The following is an 18,044-nucleotide window of genomic DNA, read 5'->3' as shown; positions in this document are numbered from 1 at the left end:
CATACTGGAGCTAGAATTAACTTGGAAATGATTAAGGTTGACCTTGTCATTTTCAAATGAAAACAAAATTATAGCCCAAAGGAAGAAAGTGATTCAAATTTATGCATTAATTCTATCTTTACTTCCACACCCTTAGGAAAGTAAAATAGTATGCGTACACTCTGAACCATTAACCCAAGAGTCAAGAATTGCCTAAGGCAGTGGACAACTACCTGTGTATGTCTTCCTCAGACAATGGTTCTCAAACTATAGCATGCATCAGAATCTACAGTAAAAATACACAAAAACCAGCAAAATCTGAATGATAAACACATTCAGTTTTAATAAAATTATGTTCAAATATTGCATGAAACATACAAACACTACAAAAGTACTCATTGTTTGTCTGAAATTCAGATTTAACTGGCCATCCTTTATTTTTATTTGCTGAATCTGGCAACACTAATTACAATCACCTAGATTTGTTAAACCACAGATGTTTGAACCACATTCCTTCAACTTTCTGATTCAATATGTTTGGGTTGAGGCTGGAAATTTTGCCTTTCTAACTAGAGCCCAGGTCTTGCTGGTGCTGCTGGGGTGGGTACACTTTGAGAGGCCTGTCCTGGGAAAATAAGAAAGGGAGAGGGGATGACTTTTACAATGCCTCCTGTTGGCCAAGTGTCGGGACAGGCACTTCATTCACTTCATCTTACATCGTGCTTACTACAGTCTGTGAGGTAGGGATTATTCTCATATTCATTTTACAGGTAAGAAGACTGAAGACCAGAGCAGTGATTTGCCCACAGTCCTACAGTCTAACATGACCAATGTCCAAGGGACAGAAAGGGAGGCCACAGTGCCACTCTGACTTTCTTCCTCCTTCCCCAGACATTTCTTTCTCAACTTCCCTGAAGGGGCACAGTCGGGTCAGGCCTCCCTACCCATTTCATTGTAAATTTAGGAACAGCATGTATATATCTGCATCATGCTTGTATTTCAGATTCTTCCCTCATCCTCTGAGGAACTGGTCTTTAACCTGAATTACTATTTTGATTTCATTCGTAAGATATCTTTTCATAGGGGAGATTTGGAGAGATTTAACCTTTGACTTTTGCCATCTCTTGAAGATCACAATTCCTGGCCTGGGACAGAAGAGAAGGTGGGACTCATATATTCAGACCATTTTATTTCTGAGATTCTGGTAAATGTTTAGACACAGGTCTTGCTCCAGAGCCATCATAATCTCTGTTTACATTAACTCATGCACTCCATAAACAATGGTGGCCTTTCACTCATTATCTTCACAAATCTCTCTCCTTGTTCTAAGAGCCAAAAGGGCAGGAAATCAGGAAACCACTGCCAAGGCTGGCATTTTCCCACAGGTTGTTGGCACAAAACACAGGTGAGGTCTTCTCTTGGCATTTATAGGTCAAGGAGGCTAGAGACCAACCAACCCTCTCACCAATTCAGATAGGTTCATCCTTGGGATCATCAACTTGCAGTCCCTCACTCAGAGGGCCTGACTGAAATGCATTATCTACCCCTACACTGGCCTCCTTTCAGTTCCTCAAATATCCCAAGATCCTTCCCTCCTCAGGCCTTTGACTATTCTGTCCCTTCTGCTTGGATTGCTCTTCCCCCAATCTTCAAATGGCTGCCTCCTCCTTCTGATTCCTCACATCTCAGCCTAAATGCTCAATTCTCAGAAAGATCTTTCCTGATTCTCTTATGTATTTTGAGAAACACCCCTTTTCTTCCCTCCCACCCTTGACTCAAATACACTTTCTTAAGACCACTACTTGTAATTTTGGATATATATATAATTTTGGATTATATAATTTTGTAAGAATGTGTGTGTGTGTGTCTCTCTCACACACATACACACACACTAATATATGCCAGCACTTAACACAGAATGTGGCATATAATAAGTAATCAACATGTAAATGTAGAATAAAGTAATAGTAATGCATCAATGGATAAATGATTGAATTCACAGTTTAAGAAGGAGGAGCTAAAGATGAGGTACAATAATAATGTTGATGATGGGAGCACCTGGCTGACTCAGTAGAGCATAAGACTCTTGACCACAGGGTCATGAGTTTGAGCCCTACATTGAGTGTAGAGATTACTTTAATAAAAAAGTGATGATGATGAAGATAATGATATTAAGAATAGCCAGTTTGGGTAGGACTAATTACATACTATTGTAAATGATTTACATATTTATCTAATTGAATCCTCAAAACAACTCTCTAAGATAGGTGCTATGGGGACGCCTGGGTGGCTCAGTCAGTTAAGCGGCCAACTTCCGCCCAGGTCATGATCTCATGGTTTGTGAGTTTGAGCCCCATGTCAGGCTCTGTGCTGACAGCTTGGAGCCTGGAGCCTGCTTCGGATTCTGTGTCTCCCTCTCTCTCTGCCCCTTCCCAGCTCATGCTCGCACTCTGTCTCTGTCAAAAATAAATAAAACAAAATTTAAAAAAGATAGGGGCTATGATCTCTATTTTTCAGTTGAGGAAACTGAAACACAGAAAGGTTGAATAACTCACCCAAGGCCACAAAGCTAGGAAGGGGGACCTGGGGTTTTAAACAAGGCAGAGTGACTTCAGAGTCTCTGGTCTTAACCCTAACTCTAAATCACCTCCCTAATATAAAATTTACCCAAAGTAAAACATATAGGTCTCAGTGACTCAAAATGTGCCACGCAAATGGTACAAAGGAAAAGCCCAGACACATTTATTTTTTTAGAGTTTTTTTGGTAATGCTTATTTATTTTTGAGAGAGAGACAGACAGAGTGCAAGTTGGGGAGGGACAGAGAGAGAAGATGACACAGAATCTGAAGCAGATTCCAGGCTCTGAGCTGTCAGCACAGAGCCCAATGCAGAGCTCGAACCCACATACCGTGAGATCATGACCTGAGCCGAAGTCAGATGCCACCCAGGTGCCCCAACCCAGATACATTTCTAACATGAATAATCCAAAGACTTCATCCTAGCTGATAGTTTCAGCATTCTTCTGACTTCAACCAACTAGAAATGTTGATTATAGTGTACTTTTTCCTTTCTCTGTCTGGGGAAGCGCTAACATGTTAGAAAATATTGGGAAGGTATCCAGAGTGAAAGAAGAAAGCAGGAGCTTATACACCAAGTATATGACAGGAAATTGGCTACACACCCATCAACTGATGCCTAAGAACACAAAGAATACATGGGGTGGTGAGTGGCTGTGCATTAATCAGTGAAACTCTTCAGAGGAGACTAAGCCATGAAGAGTGGCAGGGAAATAGCCCTGACAAAAAGAGAGAGGGCAAGAAGGACAAGGGAGAGAGGGTGAGGGAAGGAAGAGAAGAAATAGGGGAAGGAGGAGGTGGTGATAGAGGAAGAGGAAAAGGAGAAGAGAGAGGAGAGGCCATTCAAGAGCAAGGCAGCAACTGGCATGTTAAGCAAAAAACTCTCACCACAAAAGAGATACATATCTATGGGAATAGCCAAGTTTTGCAAAATCTTGTCTCAGCCTTAAAAAAAAAATGTTTTAGATAGTAAGGAAGCATAGTCACACCAGCCTTTTTTTCCCCAAGGGATCCAATGAGGGCTAAAATCAGGCACTCTGATTGGGGCCAGGATTGCTTTTCCAGTTTTGCTACCATGAACCTTAAAAAAAAGAAGTCTAAAGGAAAAAAAAAGTTCTCTGTACATAGAAACAGAAATGTGGAACACTGCTAGAGAAAGGCTTTGACTTGGACCCAGTACCTTCCTAACCTCCTGAATTCTTACCACTGCCTACACTCTGTGGCCACTGCTCCAGAGAGCAGAATGCAGGCTGAGGTCTTAGGTGACATCAACAAGGGGATCCAGCATGAGAGTCTGAGGACATGTCCCTTTCCTCCCTCCCTTTTCTTTAATTTAGCATGTATTTCTCAAATGCCCAGTAGATGCAAGGTCCTGGACTAGGTATTGGAAGAAAAAAAAAGATTAAGAAAAACATAAGCTCTGCCCTGGGATAAATGAAAGCACACATAGCCATATGCAAGTAGAAGACAACCAGCAGGAAGAAAGGGTCAACTGGACTTGGCAGTCACTTCCACTCAACCTTATGAAAGTCAAGTACTTGTTGGTCCTTCATCTCACATTTTCCTGAGCTTTGTTCCCTTGGTGACCTTTCTACCTCTCCTGTGTCCATTCCCCTAGTTCATGCTCTTTCTCTCTCAGGTCTTATGTTCCCAGGTCTTAGATCTACCAGACTCTTCCAGGATGCACCCCAGTAGTATCCTAAGTGGATGAACTTTGATTTGATCATTGGGATTTACAGACTTAAATATCAAATCAGATATATTTTACTCATCAAAGTTTAGTAAGTATGAAGAGCTATCTTCTTTCCTTGGGGAAAATATTCAAAGGGGTCTCTGGTTAGCCCTAACTGAAAGAATTTCTTGGTTTTCAGGTAACCCTCTAGACTACATCTATTGATCTCACAAAAATTTCCATCTCAAAAGATAAGAAGAAAGAGACCTGAATAACAGAAAAATAGAGTCCTAACTCTGTCATTATCTTGTGTGAACTTGGTTGGGCAACCCATGGGGTTAATCTCCATTCTTGCTGAATCACTAAGGATTCAATCAAATACAGGATATAATAGTCCTTCAAAAGTTTTCAGCTGAAAAAAGAAAAACAAGAGCTAAACCTGAGAATTTGCTGAGTGCCAGGCACTGTTCTGAGACTGTGCATATGTCCACACAACAATCTCAAGGAAGTACTGTTATCCCCATTATAGAGATAACAAATGTAAGACACAGAGATGTTTAGTAACTCACACAGCTAGTAATGGGCAGAAGCTGGATTTGAACCCAAGCAGCCTGACTCTAGAGCCTAGACCTGAACAAGGTGTCAACGAACTAGGACCTATAAACCAAATCTGGTCCTCAGCCTCTTTTAGTAAATAAAGTTTTATTGGAATACAGCCAGGCCCATCCATTTATGTACTGCCCATGGCTGATTTCATGATACAACAGCAGAGTTGAGTAGTTGTGACAGAGATCATATAGCCTACAAAGCAAAAATATTTGCTATCTTGCCCTGTAAAGAGAAAGTTTGTCAACCCTTGCCCTAAGTCACTGTGACATACACTTCTCTGATGATTCTCTAATAATAAAAGAAGGAAAGGAACTGTGGCTATTGAGAGACACACAGCCATTCAATTTTCAAGACCCTCGTTGGCAATAGACTGGCTAGCATGCCCACACCCATTCTTGTTTCCTCCTCTGTGGAAGAAATTTTAGTCCTGGGAGACCTTTGAGATGCTCAATCTGACTGTTCCTCATTACAGAGGAGACTGAAAGCCAGAGAAGTTAACGATTTGCCCGATGTCACAAAGCTGGGACAACCCAAGTCCTTTGGTTCTTTGTGAGGTTCCTATTCCCTCTGGAATGTTTACTTCTTCATTTAAGGGGGTTTTCAAAGGGTTGACTCAACCCCATTGTACCCCACCCATTTCCTTGGAGCTGACTCCGATAAGTATGACCAAACTCTCCTCCAAAAAAGAATTCTCCACTGGGCTGTGTATCTGGGGCCCAGCCTATCTGAATAATTTCTGCTACCAATAGACAAGGAGTGGGGAATTTCCCCTTCAATGCTCACATTCCTGCTTTCCCATCTCCCACATACCCACATAACCATTACAACGTAGCACACAGCTGTTTGTTAAAGCTTCCAACTACAGAAGGGAATCCTGGGCCACGAACCAACCCACAGTTACAAAAGGTAATATCATGGTTTCATGTTACTCAGTTGGCTTGGCTTGCTCACCCATGACTCAGACTTCTGGGGGCCTCCCTGCCTGGCTCCCTGTGTAATCTGTCTCCTCTGTAACCCAGCCCTGGAATCCTTGCTCTTCCTTTTTAATTATCTCTCACTTCTACACCCAGGCCAAGGTGCATATGATTTCTCTCTCTCTCTCAGCCTCATTAACTTTTTAGGAATGGAGTCGTTTACCAGGGCTCCTAAATTTTCACCTGTTACAGGTCATAACTGCTCCTTTCAAAGTCCCCTAAGACCCAGGAATGTTCCCAACTGGCCTCTCAGTTCAATCTCCTTTTGGACTTTTCAAGATCCAGTTTCCTCCTATTTTTTTTTTTTAATGGTGAATACTCAAGTCCCCCAAGTCTCTGATGTATTGACCCAAGGTCCTTCCTCCTAAAATACCCTAGGACTCTTTCCCAGAGCTTCTCTTGTTGCTCACTCCTCCTACAGCACAAAGCGACAGGGCTAAAGGCAGATGGAGAGGGAAAAGTGGGGGCGCCTGGGTGGCGCAGTCGGTTAAGCGTCCGACTTCAGCCAGGTCACGATCTCGCGGTCCGTGAGTTCGAGCCCCGCGTCGGGCTCTGGGCTGATGGCTCAGAGCCTGGAGCCTGCTTCTGATTCTGTGTCTCCCTCTCTCTCTGCCCCTCCCCCGTTCATGCTCTGTCTCTCTCTGTCCCAAAAATAAATAAACGTTGAAAAAAAAAAAAAAAAAAAGAGAGGGAAAAGTGTCCCATTAGGGGGTTTCTGACAGAGATGTGAGCTCCAGAAAGACTGTAGCCCTGTGATGTTCTCCTTGGGCCTGCACATTTGAGAATTGATATTCCAATTATGAACTTCCAGGCCTGACAGACAGGATTAAATTGACTTTGTAATTTAATACAAAGAGAAATTTAGATGTATAGGTTTAATATAGTTTAAACTCTTTTTCAGTTTTGGAGGAAAAATACTTAGATTTGCATTTTCTCACATGCTATATTTTCCTTTACTCTTTCAAGTGTGTATTGCAATAGTGCTTTAAAACCATTTTAAGGGCACCTGGGTGACAGTCAGTTAAGCGTCCGACTCTTGATTTCGGTTCAGGTCATGATCTCACAGTTCATAAGATAGAGCCCTACATCAGGCTCTGCACACTGACAGTATGGAGCCTGCTTGGGATTCTCTCAGCACAGAGCCTGACATGGGGCTCTAACCCACAAGCAGTAAGATCATGGCTTGAGCTGAAGTTGGACACTTAACTGACTGAGCCACCCAGGTGCTCCTACAGTCAACAAATTTTTAAAACTCACTATTTTAGAATATAACCATACTTTATTGAATCTAAGACACCAACTACTGTAAGACATACCATGTAGCACAAAGAAAGAAAAAACATTAGCATTTAAACTGTGGCATGCCACTGATTGATTATAACACATAAGCCAATCTCAGAGTTGTTAAAATGTGGTCATTGTGGTCCTATAAATCATTGATGATTTATAGCAGTAGAAATAAATATACATATAAGCCATGTTCATTTATTCACATGGTTGATCTGAAAGTTAAATTTAAGTGAAGTGGCAGTACTAGCTTCACATAAATATTAGTTTTCATTTACTAGGCGCTACTAAGTCCTATGCCCCAGACAAGTGTCAACTGGGGGGTTGCCTTGTCATTCCTATCTTCCTTATACTTCTTAATATTTTCATTTACTGAGTACTTCCCAAGTGCTGAGTGCAGTACATGAATTATCTCATTGAATCCTGACAAGAACACTCCAAAGCAGGTACTATTCTCCAACTTTATAGAGGTAGAAATTGAAGCTCTGGGAGGTTCAGTGACTTGACCAAAGTCACACAATTAGTAAATGTGGCAGATCAGATATGCTGACTTCAAAGCTAAAATGTTCTAGCATAAAAGCATTCTCAAAGTTGAAAGGGACTTAGAAGTCATTGCTCCTCCATTCAAGAATCGCCTTCTCTAGCATCCCTAACAGATAGTGATAGTTTCAGTATATCTGACCAGATAGATAAGCACCTATCCAAACCAGTAATTATCAAACCTGCCTGATAATCAAAAGCATCTGGGAAGCTTTTTATAAATGCGAATTCCTGGAGCACCTGACTGGCTCAGTCAGTTGAGCATCTGACTCTCGATTTCAGCTCAGGCCATGATTCCAGGGTCGTGGGATCAAGGCCCACATCAGGCTATGTGCTGAGTGTGGAGCCTGCTTGAGATTCTTTCTCCCTCCGCCCCTCTCCCTGCCTCTCTCTCTCTCTCTCTCTCTCAAAATAAAAATAAAAATAAAAATAAATAAAAAGCAAGTTCCTGGGACTCTCTTCCAAGGTTTTTTTTCTTTAAGAGGTCTTGAGTGAGGCCTAGAAATCTGTATGTTTGGAAAGCATATCCAGGTGATTCTGATGAAGCAAGTTTACAAACCATTAATATAATCTCACAAAGTCTTAGGTAGAAACCATTGTTGGGAGAAGAAGTTGAATATCAGCCCCATCAAGGAAGTAGTGACTTCTGCACAAAAGAAGAATGATGCCATGCTTCTCCATTGGTTAGAATAAACCAACACTGAGACATGAGTAAGGTAAACAATACCCACAGGAAACTCCACATGAACCATTGAACCCTACATGTTTTGGGTGGGCTAAATCCTTTTACCAACTAAATCTCAGCCCAGACCCACTCCCAGGTGCTATCAGGAAGAAAGACATCATTGCTAGTTAAGATGTGATGTGTTCCCAGGCCTAGCCCAAAATGCATATCTCCTAAGAATGGTTCTGGTCCAAACCACCCCCTCACTACTCTCATTGGCTTCTCCATGACCCAGAGATTAGAAGTTGAGGTCTTATCCCCAATAAAGCAGCCCTAGAAATTTTACATGAAGAGGTATGAGAGTTTCCTATCATAGTAGGGGGAGGAGGTCTGGATGCAAACCGAAGGCAAATAAGCACTTGGCAGGCATACTGTAGGGAGCAGTGAAGCATTAGATGGGGTGGAAGGTGCACTGCTTCCAAAATAAATAAACCTCCTATTCAGCTCTCTAATTCAACAAATCTCAAGTCCACTAAGATTTCATCCAGCCTTGGCTCTGAAATCTGTACAGCACACTGTCCAATAGAACTTTCTACAATGGGGGAAACATTCTAGATCTATACTATGTAATATGGCAGACACTATCCACATGTAGCTATTAAGCACTTGGAATATGGCTAGTGTGGGAAGAAATTTTTAATTTTTAAATTTTATCTAACTTTAATTTCAATTTAAATAGCCCATGTGAGGGTGCCTGGGTGGCTCAGTCAGTTGGGCGGCCAACAACAGCTCAGGTCATGATCTTGCAGTCTGTGAGTTTGAGCCCCATGTCAGGCTCTGTCCTGAGTGCTCAGAGCCTGGAGCCTGCTTCTGTTTCTGTGTCTCCCTCTCTCTCTGCCCCTTCCCTGCTTGCTCTCTGTCTCTCTCTCTCTCAAAGATAATAAACAATAAAAAAACAAAAATAAATAAAAATTAAAAATAGCCCACATGATTAGTGGCTACCATACTAGGCAGTGCAGTTCTAGAGGGACTGACCCAGCCTCATCTTGAACTTTGTGATCAGAGCTGCCTATTCAACACCCACTTTTAGGAAAGTACGAAAGTACAATGCTCGAGAAGATAAAATATGTCAGGAGGGAGCACCATGATGGGGCCACCACAGAAATCAGCATCTGCCCAATATTTTTAGCCACCTTAGGGGTAAGGAAAAATGACTTCAGGGATAGCCCAAGCAACTGTGAAGATGCCAGTTATTAAAATCCATCCCAAAACAGCTGATCAAAGGCCAACTTCAGGGTGTGATGTGATTTCCTTGCAATTTCTTTTATGCTCTGCATATGACAGTGACAATCTTTACTTTCTTGTTTCTCTTCCTCCAATCAACTCAGTGCTGTCACTTTCTTTTCATTGTTTCTATGCTTCATTAGCCACCTCTTTCACCAGCTAGTCTTGCTTATATCTTTAGTCCAAAAAAAAATGCACAACTTGGCTAATTTAGTCAACCAGTCATTTTGGTGAGAACTCTGGGTTGAGATGGTCATTGGACTTAACTGGTAAGCCAGCCAGAGCCCTGTGCTGATAGGATGGAAGGGGCCTCCTAGTTTCTCTTCCACCCACACACGTGTCCTTTAACTGGGATAGTTCCACCCATGTACGAATATCAGGAAAAATACCTCTCAAATATACAACAAATATACAACATACAAAATCCTCCAAGAGTTGAAAAAAACTGTAGGAACAGTAGGGGCTCCTCTCCATCTGTTCTATGAGTACTTATTGAGGTTCCTTTGTGTATCAGGCATTGCTTTCAGCTCCCAAGGTAAGACAAATAAAGTCTCTCTTTCATGGGACTTAACATAACAAAAAGGTAGTAAAAGAGTTATTATTTATTGAGCTTCCACCCCATAAGAGGTACCCATTTCTCATAACACTCCTGGAAGATAAATACTATCATCCCCAATTTATAGATACAAAGGTGGAAGTTCAGGTTTTCCCAAGATCACTTCAGTCTGTGTGTTCTTTCTGCTTCTCCACACCGTCTGCTCGTGTAGTCTCTTCCTCTACTTATACAGTAAAGGATTCCAAGCACATTTATTTAAAGGCTATTCCCTTACCACAAGAGATTAAGTTCATCCAGATTAAGACCTGGTGAGCAGAAAACGCATTATCAGGGATTTAAGTCAGGAAGGAAGAATCACTGCCACCCAAAGCCAAGAAGAATAGGGCCTTCTATGGGGAATTTTGTAGTTAAGCAAATAGTTTTCAGAGAAAACTTACCGGCCACCACACCATACTTCGTCCTGCCAGGAAGAAGCCTCCAACAGTCCCACGATTAGTGGAAAACATAGCCTGAAGAGGAAAGGTCAAAAATTTAGTACAAAACTAGAACAGAGCAACTTTGCCTGCCAAAAGGACATACCTCTCCCACTCCCATATACTTGTACTTTCTTTTACTGTCTTTATTTCTGAAGCACTTCCACATTCCTTACTCCCCTAGAACTCCACTGTACTTAGATGAAGGAGGCAGGGACCTACATATGACAGACAAGAAGACTGAAGCTCAGGTTTAAAAACCTTTCCCTGGTGCAGCTCTGCAATGAGTTCGCAGTGTGGCTTCAAGCAAGTCACTCCACCTGAATGTTTGTTAAATAAGGAAAATGGAACTTTTCATGCCATTTTTACAAGCATACTCAAGGTGCCTAATGAAATATCATTCTTTTTGGGATGCCTGGCTGGATCAGTAGGATAAGCATCTAGCTCTTGGTTTCAGCTCAGGTCATGATCTCACAGTTCGTGAATTCAAGCCCTGCACCAGTCTGTGTGCTGACAGCACAGAGCCTGCTCAGGATTCTCTCTGTGCTCCTCCCCTGTGCACGTGCTCGCTCTTTCTCTCTTCAAATAAGTAAATAAACTTAAAAAATTTTTAAGAAATATTCTTTTTAAAAGCATTATACAGTAGTGCACCTGGGTGACTCAGTTTATTAAGTGTCAGACTCTTTTTTTTTTAAATATTTACTTATTTTTGAGAGAGAGAAAGAGAGAGCAAGCTGGGGAGGGGCAGAGAGAGAGGATACACAGAATTAGAAGCAGGCTCCAGGCTCTGAGCTGTCAGCACACAGCCTGACGCAGGGTTGGAACTCACGAACCATGAGATCATGACCTGAGCCGAATGCTTAACCAACTGAGCCACCCAGGCGCCCCAAGAGTCAGACTCTTAATCTCAGCTCAGGTCATGACCTTGCAGTTGGTAAGTTCGAGCCCCACATTGGGCTCTGCGCTAATGGTGCGGAGCCTACTTCGGATTCTGTCTCTCCTTCTCTCTGCCCCTCCTCTGCTTGTGCTATAAATAAATAAATAAATAATAAACTCAAAAAAAATTTACTAAATAAATGAAAGCACTATACAAGGGGCATTAAGGAGGACACTTGTTGGGATGAGCACTGGGTGTTCTATGTAGGAGATGAATCACTGGATTCTATTCCTGAAATCATTATTGCACTATATGCTAACTAACTTGGATGTAAATTAAAATAAGTAAATACATACATACAAACATACATACAAATATACATACATAATAAGCACTATACAGTATTTGAATTATATTTCAGTAATGTTATTATCAAAACAAAGAAATGAAAAATGCTAGAGGAATGCATGGTGTTCTTATTAAATACATTAAAGATGGACCATTCAAACTCAGTTCAAAACTTTCTGAGATGTAGGTAGAAGCTTGCTGGAAACATTACTTTTCAACATATTATGAGTACTGCAGAATGATTATTGTTACGAATACAGAAGGAGGAGATTCCTTCTGACTGGGGTGTCAGGAAAGGCTTCACAGAGGGAGCAGCACTTCAGCAAGTCTTGAAGATAGAGTGGGATTTATTAGTGAAAGAAAAGAAGGAAAGGACATTTCAGACTGTGGGAACAACATGAGCAATAACCCAGAGATAGAACTACAGTGTGGGGAGGAAGGGAACGGTGAATAGCATTACCTGGAGAACCTGGCTGAGGCATATGAATGAGGAGAATGGTGAGAAGTGGGAACAGACTGCAGACCATCAAATGCCAAGCTAAAAAATATAAGCTTTATTCCATAGGCAGTAGGGAGCCACTGAAGGTTTATGAGCGCATTTTCAGTAAATGACCACCAGACCCTCCTTCTTACAGAACCCTTGGAATGTTGCCTCTGAACCTTCAGCTAATTCCTGGTCCAGCTCAGGCCCAGGCCCAGTCCTCCAGGTCAAAACTGGGACAGTATCTCTGCTAGTGTTCTCCTCCTCCCTCCCTCTATGTCAATGGCCTTCCCTTAGCTGATGGCTTGCTAATGTCTCTGAAAAGACTAATAACTGATAATGACTGAGCCCTGTTAAAGCTGGTTGCATCGTGACCCCTGAGGCTTAAGAGCATCACTGGTGCAAAGGAATTAACCTCAGATGGTGACATTTCAGACGCTTAGAAATTCAGTTTATTCAGCAAACATGCCTACTATTGATAGCATATTGCTAAGTTCTCAGATTCCAGAGATTGACCAGACTCAGTCCTTTAGGAAGCAGTGTCATTCATACATCCAACAATCAACATAAATTGATTGTTGTGTGCCAGGCAGTTCCAGGGAGAGCACAGCTCAGATCTTTCTGGACTCGTGGCAGGGTCCTCCCTCCCATAGGACATACTCTTAGGGATTCTGTGGTGTTTTTTCTAGGAATAGCAAGAGGACTAACAAACACAAGGAGCAAAGAAGGTAGCCAGGGCTGAACAAAAATATGGTCCAAGGACTCAGATTCTAGTAGTTTTCCAGGGAAAGGCCATTCTGAAAGTGATTCTGATGTCAAAGCAGGTTGATATGCTCCAGTTGGTATTGGAGGGACACAAAAAGTGGGTTTGGGGCCCAGATACAACATTTCCAAGTTGGTCTCAGAAACGAAGAGCTTAGAGGAAGGATGTGACAGTCAAGACTAGAGTGGGGAACTGGATAATTCAGGAAAGGTGTTGGGGATGGATAAAAGGCAAGGACAGGTGTATCTACACCAGGCCTTCTCTTCTCTGGAATGTTTATCCCCTCATCTCCACAAGCCCAGACCCAGCAGACCCATCCTTCAAGGCTCCTCAAATGTTATTTTCCCCATGAAACTTTACCTGACACTCCACCACAGAAACTTCCTCCTCTACTATGGCCTCTCCCCTTCACAAACAAAAAATAATCTCTCTCTCCTGTGAACATCTAGAGATTTTCTATAGATGTTCTATGTTTCTATACCTCATTCACAGCCCTTACACTTTTTTCCTTTATGTTGCCATATTATAATTTTTTCCAGCTTTATTGAGGTATATGGACAAATTAAAAATTGTTTATATTTAAGGGATACAATGTGATATTTTGAAATACATATTCATTGCCAAGGGCTGCCTGGTGGGAGAAATGGAGAGATGCTGATCAAAAGGTACAAAGGTAAAATTATAAGATGATTTCTGGAGATCTAATTTACATCATGGTGACCATAGTCCATAATACTGTATTGTATAGTTGTTTGCTGAAAAAGTAGACCTTAAGTGCTCTCACCACACACAAAAAGCATTGTAACTGTGTGAGATAATGGATATGTTAATTAACTTGATTGCGGTAACCATTTTACAAGTTTTTAATCCCCTGTAATGCTTAGTATAATGCCTAGTGCGTGGTACACATTCAATAAAATGTTGGATAAAGAGGTTTCGCAGTGCCTTCTGCCTCCACTCTTCCCCCATATCCCACCCCCGAACACTCCTTCTGGAAATGAGCAACGCCCTTCCAGGCAGGCATTTTGCAGACTGCCAGCAACATTCAGTAGGTGCTACCAGTAGGTGTTATTACTATAACTTGTGTACCCTGCCTTCTTCTTCCCTGCTGTTTATTCCCTACAATGGAAAGACACTGTCTCCATGAGCAAAGGATGCTCAAAGGAAAGCTCTAAGGTTCCAACACCACTTTGTAAAACATGGCATTAAATTTGCCTGTCCACCCTGCAACTAGAAGAGAATGATTTCACAAGTGCAAGCCAGAGGAGCAAAAGAAACACAACTACTGACCCATATTTTTTTTTCTTAATGGATTAAAAATATCACTGAACAAAAGGAAGGTGCTTCAGACCTTTGCTTAAAGCTTAAGAAACTGGGGATGTTGGGCCTGGAGTAGAGAAGACTCCAGTGTGGCCTACCATCTTCTGAGGTAAAGCGAGAGAGCGTGGTCTGCATAAGGCACAACCAAATACAATGGAGAAGCTCCAGGACATCAGATCTGGGCTCCATACCAGGAAGATTTTCCTCACTATCAGAGCTGTGTAGAGATGGAAGTGGTGCCACTGAGGAGAGTCTTGGCCAGAAATATTCAAGTGAAGGGTGGACAATTGTTCAAGATATTTTGGTCAAGTGGTTTAAGAATAGACTCTAGCACAGGATCAAGAGGGTTAAAACTGAATAAACTTTAGGCCTTCACTTTATGAAAATATGTCAGGAAAGAAGGAATTCCACACCACCAGGACACTGTCACAGCAATGCAAATGATGGTAAGGATCATGGAGAGAGTATTGCCAGAAAGGATGCTGTCTTAGGGAAGGGAAGGTGAGACAGTAGAAAAAAACATGCCTTTGGTATCTAATCCCAGCTCTGGCACAGATTCATCTGACTGACTTCTTGTCACCATCTGATCCTCACCTGTAAAATTGAAAGGCTGAGCTTCCCCAGGGGCAATTGCTACTCAGGCATCCAATGATGCTATTAGTGCAAATGATTGCATAAGGCAGTAAATTTTTCCTGTAAAGAAAAATGTCCAGATCATAAGTTATTTAGGTTTTGTGGAACACACATGATCTCCACTGGACACTCTTCCTCTTTTATTTTTTACAACTCCTTAAAAGTGTAAAAACACATTTGTAACTTGTGGGCCATACAAAAACAGGCGGTGGGCCAGATTTGCCCTGTGAACTATAGTTTAACAACCCCTAGCATAAGGGGGTTCAGGATAGCTTAAATGAAATCTTCCAGAAAAAATAAAGTTAGAGATTTAGCCTAAAATGATACAAAATCCCCCAAGAAACAGAGAGGTGGTGAAAGAAAAATGGAAATATACAGTGAAGAATAAGCTCAAACCCAAATATGATTGGAAGAGGGTAAAACAGAACAAAATAATGTTGGAAGAGATGTGGATGGTGATAGAGGGACATTGGCTATGGGTGTCTTTTCTAAGATGAAGAAGCACCGTAAGCCAGGATCACTCTGTCTGTGCAGCCCAGAGATCACTCAGGAGTCAGGATGCCTATCCCCAAACCAAGCCACTCTTGATGCTCCAGTAGAAAAAAAAAGGAATGTAAACTGGAAGAAATCCAGCACGTTAAATAATCAGGGTCCAGAGGCACTGACTAATGGGGAAAATTAAATGTAGACAAATATTAGCAGGCTCATTAAGTAGCATTTAACAGGACAAGTGATACTGATTCACAGATATTTGAAAAGCATAAACACCATAATCAGCAGGACTGGCAGGGGCTAAAATAAGATTGGTTAGGGGAACAGAGATTATCGGTGATTTTCTGGGAAATAAGCAGTATGGCATAGCTAGCAAATGATGAATTCACATCCAAGTGCTAGGCACTTAGAAGCTGGGGAAGGGTGTGGGGAGGAAGGCAGGCAAAGTGGCAAAGCCCCTGGTACTCTGGAAAACCAAGAGTCAAAAGATCTGAGTTCCAGGAAAATTTCATGTACTGCAACCTTAGGTAAACCACAACAACATGGGGCTTCAGTTTCCTTTTCTGTAAAATAGGGATTAGTATTCCTGCCCTCCTTATGTTGAGGCATTTTGTGAAGATGCCCTATCCAGTTGACCACATTTGCCCATTTTACTTAAAAGGACAAAAACAATTCAGGGCATGGCTCATACCTTGGAGGGCAAATGACGATATTATTTAAAAAGACTCCTAGACTCCATAAAGAATTTTCAGATTCATGTCTGCAGATCCTCACAACAATCTTTGGGAGTCATAAGAATAGGTAAGATTGTACCTATGCACACTTGAGTAAACTGAAGCTGAGGCAGGTTGCCTGAGGTTGCATAGCTAGAACCATGTCAAAGCCAGTAGTAAACCTGAGAATCCTGGCCCCTGGTTGGACACTTCTGGGAAGGTGAGCATACTGGGGAAGAGTTAGTAACACTGACCCCTTGTGACACTTGGAAAAGCTTTCAGTCATATCTAGTTTCTATAATTACTTAACAAACCAAAAAAAAAAAAATGCTTCCTTCTATCCCTAAAAAACAAAACAAAACAAAATAAGAAACTGTGGCCATGGAAGGGTTAATATCCACCCTGCCCCCCCCCCACACTCCCCTCTAAATCAAGAAAGAGTTCAACCACCTGCTGCCATCACAGCCTCCTGGCCCAACCCTACCCACAACCAAAGCTTTTGAGAATGTCTGCAATATGTGCACATTTAAAACACCTCATCTTCTAGTTGCTGGGTGTGCCAGAGTCTGTCATAGTGAAATTTCCAAGTTCCAAGTTCCAAGGCTGCGAAGAACAAGTTTCTCTGGTTTGGTGTGTCCCCAGTCCCCAAGGGGAGCCACGTGCATTTCCCCAGCACCAGGCCACCCTCCAAGGCTTCCTCCTCCTCCTCCTCCACCCAAGCTTTGCCAACTCTCACTCATTCCAGTCCCTGGGCTTGCAGGTCAGCCTTTCCCAGGGGGACACCAGCAGCACCCCTCCATTTGGGGCTGCCCCACAGCCCCTGCACCTGGCAGAGGCTTTGTGTCCTTCCTGCTCTAAACTGTTTCTTTTCCATACAAAACTGTATGACTAAGAAGAAACAGGACAGTCCTAGCCTCCTTGGGGCTTATCTTCCAAGCCCAGAGATCTTCCCTGAAGCCCTAAGCTGTCCCTCTCCTGCCCCTCACACTAGCCCCCAGCCTCTCCAATCTCTGCCTCCTTCTCTGCTCACAGGCTAGGTGTATTCTCCTTGGACCTTCCTGGCCAGCTCCCCTCAGAACCCCCCTCCCTTCTGCTCATCCTTGCTTGCCCCCCTCACTTCACACTGTGCCCCCCTGAATTCCTCTCAAGGGCTTCCAAGTTATTTCCATTCGGCTCCACAGACCTTTAAACCCACCCTTTCCTCCTCACAGCTCACGGATGCAGTGGCTCCCCTGTGCAGCCCCGCCCCCCTTGTCCCTGCTGGTGGCTCTTGCCCCCTCAGCCCACGTCTCAGAGCCCTCACATACCCACAGCCCGACGGCCATCACCACCACAAAGTAGACAACGATGACAGAGATGTCGGCCGCATTGCGGATGCGCTCATGTGGCGCAAGGGGTGAGGTAGTGTCGGTCGTGGGGCTCCAGGTGGTAGTGTCCATGGCGGCGGTGGCGATGCGTCCCTCCCGCCCAGGCCACTCGCTCCTTATACCGCCTCCGGGTTAATAATCAGCCCCGAGGGAGGGCGCCCGCGAAGTCGCGCGGTGCGGCTCCTGCGCTGCACCGTCGGGGAGCAGCTTTGGACGCAGAGAGCGCTGAAGGAGGAGCAGGTGGAGCTGTTGGCAGAAAGGGTGGCAGGCTGGCAGGTAAGGGCTGTTCCGTGAGTGGGGAGGGGCCATCCAGGGGGTGGTGCCCTCCTGGCACAAAGGCCGGCTGTGTTCCCGGCAGGGTAGCCTCACCTGCTCTGCCAGGAGCAGAGAGGGTGCGGCTCCATTGAGGAACCAGGCTGCCTGAGGCCAGGGGCCT

At 43.2% G+C, this 18,044-nt stretch overlaps 1 protein-coding gene across 1 annotated transcript in view; it reads right to left on the bottom strand.

The window, feature by feature from the left end:
- SLC5A1 (solute carrier family 5 member 1) overlaps window positions 1-17,727 on the bottom strand; it is a 73,361-nt gene extending 55,634 nt beyond the window's left edge. The window contains exons 1-2 of the mRNA XM_030292174.2: window positions 17,549-17,727; window positions 10,579-10,650 (exon numbers count right to left, since the gene is read on the bottom strand). Of these exons, the coding sequence (XP_030148034.1) occupies window positions 10,579-10,650; window positions 17,549-17,680 (204 nt within the window). The 5' untranslated portion in view covers window positions 17,681-17,727. The remainder of the gene's footprint in view (window positions 1-10,578; window positions 10,651-17,548) is intronic.
- Window positions 17,728-18,044: the final 317 nt, after the last annotated feature.

The sequence above is a fragment of the Lynx canadensis genome, chromosome D3, assembly GCF_007474595.2.
Source record: "Lynx canadensis isolate LIC74 chromosome D3, mLynCan4.pri.v2, whole genome shotgun sequence".
In the NCBI taxonomy this organism is placed as follows: Eukaryota; Metazoa; Chordata; class Mammalia; order Carnivora; family Felidae; genus Lynx; species Lynx canadensis.
This window is presented reverse-complemented; position numbering and strand designations above follow the sequence as displayed.